Here is a 9,928-nt window from a genome sequence, read left to right on the forward strand (position 1 = left end):
ATAGCCAATATGTGTTAATAAGTAGCTAAAAATGCCAATCCTATTGCAGATAAAACAGTAAAAATGTATGTTCTTTTTATCTTTGAATTCAACGGACTGTCTATATTTCCACTTTTTCACAAGTTCTCCATAGTTCTTACCTCAGTTCCAGGTCCCCAGTTGCCCTTGGTGAACATACTGATTACCTAGTGACTGAAGGAGAGGGTTAAGCCGTAGTTTTGAGGGAGGGAAGCCTAGGACCACACTTTTAGTGATATTTTGCTTAGCATAAAGAATTTCCATGTTATATAATATTTGTTCTAGTTCTGAATTACAGTTGGCATCTTCTTACGGTGTAATACTTTATCCTCCTTCTTTCTCCTGTATAAATTTAACAGGTCTAAGCAACATCATTGGAATCATTGTCTACATATCAGCCAATGCAGGTGACCCTTCCAAAAGCGACTCAAAGAAAAACAGCTACTCATATGGCTGGTCTTTTTACTTTGGGGCCCTTTCCTTCATTATTGCTGAAATGGTGGGAGTGCTTGCTGTTCACATGTTCATTGACCGCCACAAACAACTGAGGGCCACAGCACGGGCCACGGACTACCTCCAGTCCTCTGCAATCACCCGCATTCCGAGCTATCGCTATCGTTATCAGAGGCGTAGCCGCTCCAGTTCCCGGTCTACGGAGCCATCCCACTCCCGTGATGCCTCTCCTGTGGGCCTTAAGGGCTTCAACACCCTTCCCTCCACTGAGATCTCCATGTACACGCTGAGCCGCGACCCCCTCAAGTCGGCTGGGACCCCCACGGCCACTTATAACTCGGATAACAGCTTCCTCCAAGTTCATAACTGTATACCCAAAGATAATAAGGACTCTGCGCACACCAACACAGCCAACCGCAGGACCACCCCAGTATGAAACAGGATGGAGCAAGAAAAGAAAGACAAAGAGGGATAGAACAAAGAGGGTCAGAAAGCTAAAGTAGTGTGGTCTAGAGATCAGGATCTGTGTATCAAGCTTTTGACTGTCATTTTAATCAACAAGTGAACTCTTTTGGTTCTAAATTCAGTTCCAAAGCTAGCCTTTCTGTTTCTACACAGACACCACAACATTTAAACAGTAATTTCAAATGTTTTGGAATTCAATAGTAGCCCAGTTGTTTCTAGACTACTAAAACCATGTAAAAATGGAAATGAGCATCAGAAAGAAACTGCTGAAGTCACATACTAGTAACCTTCAATTTTTATTCAAATTTTGAAACCATAAACTAAAATCAAATTTTAACATTTCTATGGGTTTAAAATAAGAGCCAGCGTCAGGAAAGAGCATGAGGCCATCCCAGAAACTCGAAGTAAAGGAAAATACGTTCTTCACTTGATCTGCAGTGAAACTTATTGTACAAAGCAATTAAACAAAGTCTGATACACAGATCTACATGGCTAGGACAGGGGCTTTCTTTCAAAAATAGCCTCAAAATGTTACCATTAGCATAACTACACACAACTGCTTTGACACAAATATTCAAGATGGTCTATGGGATTGTCTGAAACTGAACATCTTGCCAAATCAGAAAGTCATATCCAATGTCTAGAATTAGATTATTTCACTTTATATATAAGAACCACTGCTGCATCAAATATGCAGTAAACATCATCATTTTGAAACATGTGGAGGACCTTTAAAGGCTATAATTGTTACATGCTAATATACAACATTTTGGGTTCTATTTTTTGAAAAATGCATTCTGTCTAACACACAGTCTTGCTTGTATGGGGATTAATAACAATAATTATAAAAAATTGCCTTGCGAAACAAAAGAAACTTATGATAGTGGGTACCCATGTTTAAACATTACTATTAAAAACATTTATGCAGCATATTTACTGGGAACGTGATAACAATATATAGCCACATTGAACAACATACTGCATCACCATCGTGTAAACCATCACTGTGTGCAAAGGCAAAATGGCAGAGTATGTGTGTGTGTGTGTGTATATATATATATATATATATATATATATATATATATATACACATATACATATACATATACACACACACACACATGCACATGTACAAAGGAATTATGAAGTATAAAGTTTTAATTTCTTATCTTGCTTAGAGGGTTTTTAATATTTCATGGAATTTGGTATTTTTTTTGTATACCTTTACCCTGTACAAGCAAACTGTAGAATTTAACCCTTTCATTATATTTATCTGGTAAGACTGAAAGGGTTAAACAAAGTTTCAATGGTAGAATGAAAGAGACTGAAAGGGCTAGAGACCCATACTGAGCAAGAACGTGCAAGTACAAAGAACAAAGTGCTAAAAGAAGAAGAAAAAACAGATTTCTTAAAAAAAAGACAAAAAAAATCAAAACACATTAAAAAAATTCCCAAAAAGGATAGAATGAACCAAACGAAGAAAAAAATGCATGAATTCCCTCTATGTACCTGTTCATTTAACTGATTCATTTAAAAAGAAAAAAAAAAAAAACGATCAAAGCAAAAGGACGAGAATACTGGGGCAAAAAAAAAATAAATGAATTTGGGGAAGGGGAGGAAAAAAAATGTGAAGCGATTTTCAATGAACAAACATGTTTTTTTCTGGGTGGGGAAAGGTGGGTAGGTCATAGGATTTGTTTTATTTAATTATACTATATTTTTGTCTGAAATTATTTAATTTATTTTTATTTATTCTTTTTTTTTTTTTTTCTTTTACAAATTCAGTAGGGGCTGCATAAGAATGGATGCAGAAAATGCCAAGCCAGGCTTTTAAACCACTTTTTTAAACATTTGCACTGTAACAAAGATTACTAATATTCTCACATCAAAGACATTATTAAGAAATCTCAGAAAATAAAAAAAACATATATGCTAGTCAGTTTTCCTTCAGCTGTCAAAGAAATATAAACACATACATATAAAAGTCTATACATAGAAATATATAGGTATAACTATATCTATATATATAAATGTATATATTTATATTACTTTCTATATAAATATATGTATGTGTAAAAAAAATATATATATATATTTATTTTTCTATTATCATATAGTGTTAAGTAAAAATATTTAATTTACTGGGAATGTATGTTTAATAAGATTTGTGACATCTATCTTACATATAGGATACATTTTTATTATAAAAAAATATTTATATTTAATTTTCTTTACAAACCTGAAGTGGATTAGTGCTGCATCAAATTGTCAGCACTGGAGATGCGCTACAAGTATGGTATACATTTAAATTACTCATCTACTATACAGTGTATATTTGACATATATAATATTGCATCAACGCATTAGTGCAAATACATGGCAGGATTTCAGATGGAAATTGTATGGTATACTGTTTGCAATGCAAAGAAACACAAAGATAGCAACAACCAGCTTTTCCAGCTACCAGCGAAATCCTTACTAACCCACATATTTAGGACTTAGGACTTACAAATATAAAAACTGTTGTATTTTAAAAATAGGTAACTATTAAGAAAATCATTCATCCCTACATGTGTGGTCTTCCAGACAGGGAAAAGAGTCTGCAAAGATGCTGTCATTGGTGCTCTTGGTTATGTCACTCCCTGCTATTACAGCACTGTTTGACTACTAGAGCCCAAAGTAAGTACAAGAAAGATGAAAACTGTTATCATATAATAAAGCAGGTTTTAAATAGGATGGAAAATCTGAGTGTTGCAATCAACAAAGAAGGGCTGGTTCAGACAAAACAAACCTTTATATACACATAGAGGAAATAGAAGAAAAAGAATTTGGACTTTATTGGCACCAATATTAAAATGGTATATTTTTACTGAAAAATTCACAAAAAAACACACATTTATGACAGAGACAGAAAAGAGATATATAAAATGATGAACATACAGTGTACATACAATAAAATAAGGCGGCAAAGCCTCAAAACAGTGTGCAAATCGCATAACCTGCTAGGTAATGATAATTGTAACAGCGATCACATATATTACAGAGTAACCTGTATCCATGAGGCGGCCATAGAGAAGGATGGTGACCGTCTCTAAAGGTCGTCTGTACAATGTGGATTAACAGATGTTAAGTTGAATCCCAGTTGCCCTACATGTTTCGATTAGCATAGTAAGCTTCCTCTGGAGCACGTGGTGAAAACAAACATCTGAAAGGAACTTCAGGTGATAGAACTTTGTAATAAACTAAGCATGGTAGGCTAAAAAGAGTAACGAGGGGGTCGGTACGTTGTGGTTGGAGCAAAACTGCCTAATACATGTGCCCAAAGTAACCTGGAACATAATTCGTCATATGACATAGATCCTGATCAAATCATGGACTCCCTGTCATAGATATCTAATCTCAAAAGGGGATTGTATTAAGGGGCCAGATGAGAGGGGAACCCCGGCCTCCAAATCCAAGCGAGGGAAGGCGAGGTGGGTACACCTCATATGCCTAGAACCCTGGTATGTTCAGGCAAATGTTTGCTCCTGCTCCAACGTCCGCATATGCACCCCCCCCCCCGGATGGGGATACCGCCAACAGCTTACTATGCTAAGCGAAACATGTAGGGCAACTGGGATTCAACTTAACATCTGTTAATCCACATTGTACAGACGACCTTTAGAGACAGTCACCATCCTTCTCTATGGCCACCTCATGGATACAGGTTACTCTGTAATATATGTGATCGCTGTTACAATTATCATTACCTACTAGATTATGCGATTTGCACACTGTTTTGAGGCTTTGCCGCCTTATTTTATTGTATGTACACTGTATGTTCGTCATTTTATATATCTCTTTTCTGTCTCTGTCATAAATGTGTGTTTTTTTGTGAATTTTTCAATAAAAATATACAATTTTAATATTGGTGCCAATAAAGTCCAAATTCTTTTTCTTCTATTTCCTCTATTCAACGATTCAGGATGTGGCACCCCCAATTATCCCCCCCCCCTTCTTTGCGCCTAGGCACCCTGCGACCTAGGAGCGCATACACAAATTATTTCTTTATATACACATATCCGGAGTCCCATAGTACAGGGGCCAATACAGCAGATCAGTCACTGGAATAGAATCCACATTGGTTGACATGTGCTATATCAATGTCAATCAGCTGAAGCACTTAAAAGTGAAAGGATAAGTTATACCTGCAATTCCCCTGTTCAGTGAAAGTAATTCTATGTTCTTTAAACTCTTACCAGACTGGATAGGGGAGGTAAATTAGAAGTAATGGAAGTCAGGCCCTGTAACAATCTGAAGCTCATTTAAAGAAGCTTTATAGAGTGTAAATGTAAATAGCAAAAATCATCCGTTTTTTGTTCTTATGTAGGACTATTAGTTTAACGTTTAAAATTTCTGACAGGTTCACTTTGACAGGTTTAGCTCAGTCACAAATAAGTATACGCTGTATATTAGCCATAAAATAAGTTGGTGATGACTTCTAATGTAGTCTCCGAGGACCTTTAGATAGAAGCAGATGTGAATACATATAGCAATTTTCTAGATACGTACTAGAAATAAACTCTTTGAATAAAATAGGTATATGTTGTGTCTGATTACTATTTAGCAGAATACATGAGAACATGCTAAAAAAAAAAAAAAAAAAAAAAAAAAAAAAAAAAGATGAGGATTAGTGTGTAAAATAAAAAAAACTGTGGTTGTATCTTAAGGTAAATCATTATAATTCTTTATGGTGATCCTTGGAATACCAGGCCCAGCAAACCACTGACTGTATTTCTAAAACTAAATGTGGTGATTCTAGGGCAATCAAGATAATGCAGGGTGGGTTTAAATTTCCATTCTCCTTAATTGTTCTTTCTTTTTTCTTTCTAAACACCTATATGGTAAAATATAAAATCCTACTTCACATGAAAGAGTAGAACATTATTTGGACTTTTACTGAAATAACATCCACACCCTGCGTCTTAATATCAATACTGGTACCCAGTGCACAAGGGTCTCTCTAATGTTGGCCATCTCACAAAGTTCCAGAAAATCACCCTGGTAGAGTGCTTAGGGGTATGATGTTGGCAGCTCTTCATGAAGTATAACCTCCCGCTTCAGAAGACAAATTGTGAACATTGGCATTAGGTCATATGACCAATTTTAGAGGTAGCCCAGAGCACTGGGTACTGTACAAATGGTACATTGGCACTTATTTTACTACTTTTGAATCTAAAGCTGAACTCTCAGGACATACACATTTATTTAAATGCATTCATCAATAGACACAAAGGATATAAATCCACTTTGTGTGCTGTAGTGTCTTTGTAAACCCAATTATTGCCTTGTAAAAGTAGCAGTGACCTTACCGCTGTGCTCCACATAGCCTGTGCAGAAAGCAAAGCTGTAGGAGGAACCCAGCAGGCCCTCCAACTACAGGATGTCTGCAGAAAAGAAGAGGGCAGATACAGGCCCAGTCACCGTGCACAAGGCAGAGATCAGCAGTGGCCGGTCTTTATTACAGGAAGTAAAGATTCACACTGGATTACTGCACATATGTGGAATACACAAAGCACACCAAGATTCACATAATGTCGCATGCACACTGGATGTTTTGCTAACTCTCCTAAACTCCTTTCCCCCTGGAAGCAGCATTTTGAGCATAAAAAACCCTTGACATTGTAAACTCGTGTAATGCATTTAGGCTCTTCAAGCGCTTGAGTGTTAATTAATTTCATTGGCCAAAATAACAATTTCTGGCCACTGAAATGAATTAACATTCAAGCCCCTAATGCACCTAGCACGTAGGCCCATTTAGATGGGTTTCCACACATTTAGGTGCGTCAAGAGTTTTTTCGCCCAAAAATCTTCTGCTCCTGGACGCACTGGCTGTGAGGGTTTTTTTTCTGCCTCTAAACTCCCCTAAATGCCTATGTGTTTATTGACACATAGGCTAACAGATAATTAAAGCCCCTAGGAGCAGCAGAAAAATTGTTCCGTGTGCATGAGTCATAAGAACACACATGGCTTTTGTATTTAGCCATACTTTGCATATCCTGGAGTTCAGCTTTAAAGGAGCAGGATTTCGGGGTTTTATTTCAGTATGTAATGGTTGTCTGACCTATTTCATAAAAGTGACTATTTAGACAAGGGGCCCCTTTAGATTAGTTTTTAAAAAAAATGCTGATTGTTGGAAGAGCCATACCTGTGGGTCATTTTCAGTAGCACTAAAGTCTTGCTCAAATACTAATACTAAATAATACAATTTTTGCTGACATTCCTGTCCTGGCTACTTTTCGGGTAGCTCTAGTCATTATATGCTTGCCCCCAGCATCCCAAGAATGAGTGTCTCCCTGTTTGCAAAACTGAGCATGCGCTGTGCGCTCTCTCTTACCCTGGAGTAGCCTTTAAGGTACTTGCGGGAGTAGAAAAGCCACGTAAGCATGTATGTTAAATTATTATTACAACAACAACATGCATTGGCCCAAAGGAACCAATCTCATTGTTCTGACAGCTGTAAATTGTGTAAAATGCTATCTTGCTATAGATTATTGCATTTGACACATAATCTTTGTTTTTGCAATGCCTTAAAAAAAATCCAGACAGCATACAATGTAAATGATATCTGATGCAAAATTATAGTTTATTCTTCACCGTACTTTACAATATATTGCATACAGTGCTTTTACAGTTATCAGCTAGCAGTGTTACACAATGTAGCCCTGACTGTATCATGCAGTATGCTGAAAATGATGCAGTCATTGCAAATTTCTCTTCTCAGACTACACAATAGCTGAGATGCTTACTGTAAGAGGTTAAATACTGCCAAACTGAGATTTATTGTTTGCAATTAGAGATATAGGATTATCAACTAACAGTTTATAGAGAAGTTATAGGGAGCAGTTATGTGGCATAGTAAGAGGAATTATATAGGAGGATTATGTGGCATAGTAAGAGGATTATGGGAAGATGTTTATACTGAGTAATAAGAGTTATAGAGACTAGAATATGAAACAATAGGATGAATTATATAACATCACACATGGATTATAATTGAAAGAATCCAGCTCGCTAATGTATCTATTTATCTATTTTAATGAAAGTTACACTTGAATGTCCCTTTTAAAAAAATCTGCCCCAATTTTTTTTTTTTTTTTATGGGGGTAGTCCAGGTAAAACTGTCATTTCAGGTTTAGTGGATGCCAGCAGGTTGAACCACACAGTGGCTTCTTGGGGACTCTGACAATGAGAACTCTGTATTGCGCCTGTATTTCCATATCCGCCTACCTGCTGCAGCCATTGCAAGAGAGCCTGATACTCTATGCTGAAGTTTGCATTTATTTTAAATGAGGTGCCTCTCTTTTCCAGTGTAGACTTCTCACTATCACATACCCTAAGATATGTAAAAAGCCAGCACGTGGTATAGCCCATCAGTATCCACCCATTATCTGAAATACTAGTTTTAAACGGACTGAACCTGTAATTTTTGGGGCCTCAGGGAACATCTGAAAAAATGAAAATTAGCCCATCTTAAAGTATTTTTTGTAGATTGTTTATTACTTTGCTTGATGATATGAAAAATTGTTTTAAAAGCCTGGCCTGGCATTGTCTGTATTTGCCTATCTGTTTATAAACCTTGTGGTTTTCCGACCTTCCCTGGAAGGCACAGGTTGAAACTATAAGCTAAAGTCCCAAAACAAAAACTGGGGAAGCTTTTAGGGATTTTCTGACGACCATTTAATTTATAAGAACAATTCAACAAAACAACCTTTTTTATTTTCTTTTTGTTCTTTTTTTAATAAAACGACAACTAAAAAAAATCAGATATAAATAAATGTAAATATGTAACAGAAGTCCTGGAGAGAAGGTGGATATGGTGAATTCTTTCATTATGGGGTCTTGGGATATAACATGATTGTTATTATTTATTTTTTGTCTCCGCTAAACACTGTGACATCCAAACAAGAGATGAGTTTAAAAGTTGCCCTTGCTGTACCTGTGATGTGTATACCTGTCATGGTGTAGCAATGTCTTTGAAATGGAGAGACTGCTGTTGACAGTGATGCCTGTGATGTGTATAGTGTTGTCTGTAAGGTTGAAGTGTGTGGATAAGACCATTGATGAACTTTGGGGTGTTTGCTGGGATAGACCAAAACGAAATGTCAATGGAGAACCTGCCCTGTAGCAAACTGTGTCAAAAACAAAGGAAACTGTTTAGAAAATATCCTGACAAATCCATGCACATCCGAAGATCTGGATTTACCCACATTCTGTAGAAGAATTTGTTGGATTCATGAAGATTACCGTTAAAAGTTGTAGAGGGTAAATAAACATGATGAATTCTGCTGAATCTTCAGCCGATATGGACTAAATACATCCATAGACAATAGATGATAGTTAAATACAAGTCACAAACTAGAATCCGTTGCTCACCAATTGGTGATGGTGAAAAGTACAATGCCTGACTGATCCCGAGCTGCTGGGAAAAAAACTCCTTGGGAAGGAGACATCAGAACAAATCCACACAAGGTTGGGAACAAGCGTTGACAGAAGCAGGCTAACAAAATGTAGGCATCCACTACAGTACCCTAGCCAGGAAGCACTAGGAGACCTTCTCATAAAAATAGCCAATTTTATTAGTAAAAAATAGAAATAGAAGTTTCTATTTTTTAGTCTCCTAGTGCTTCCTGGCTAGGGTACTGTAGTGGATGCCTACATTTTGTTAGCCTGCTCCTGTCAACGCTTGTTCCCAACCTTGTGTGGATTTGAATAGACGATAGTTACCTGATCTGGCTTTCTTTGGCTGGAGCAAATGACAATCAGTTGTCTATGGAGTAATACTCAACAGGCCTAAATAAGCTTTCCCAAGAATGGCAAAAAACCTAGCTAACGTTGTCTACGCATGGCTACCCCTATATTGCCTCAAATAGGAATGGTTATGCAACTAGATAGTAACTGTTTAGGAGAGAACTGACCCAGGATATATTATGAGATGGTTAGCCATGCGTTG

General features: G+C 36.9%; 1 protein-coding gene across 2 annotated transcripts in view; it reads left to right on the plus strand.

Moving 5' to 3' along the window:
• CACNG2 (calcium voltage-gated channel auxiliary subunit gamma 2) overlaps positions 1 to 2,897 on the plus strand; it is a 230,898-nt gene extending 228,001 nt beyond the window's left edge. The window contains exon 5 of one of the 2 annotated variants that reach the window (XM_082265107.1): positions 378 to 2,897. In XM_082265107.1, coding sequence (XP_082121233.1) covers positions 378 to 907 — 530 coding nt within the window. In that variant the 3' untranslated portion in view covers positions 908 to 2,897. The remainder of the gene's footprint in view (positions 1 to 377) is intronic. The other variant, XM_082265108.1, reaches the window with a different exon arrangement.
• The last annotated feature ends 7,031 nt before the right edge of the window (positions 2,898 to 9,928 follow it).

The sequence above is a fragment of the Pelophylax lessonae genome (genome assembly GCF_965119305.1).
Source record: "Pelophylax lessonae genome assembly, chromosome: 8".
NCBI lineage: Eukaryota > Metazoa > Chordata > Amphibia > Anura > Ranidae > Pelophylax > Pelophylax lessonae.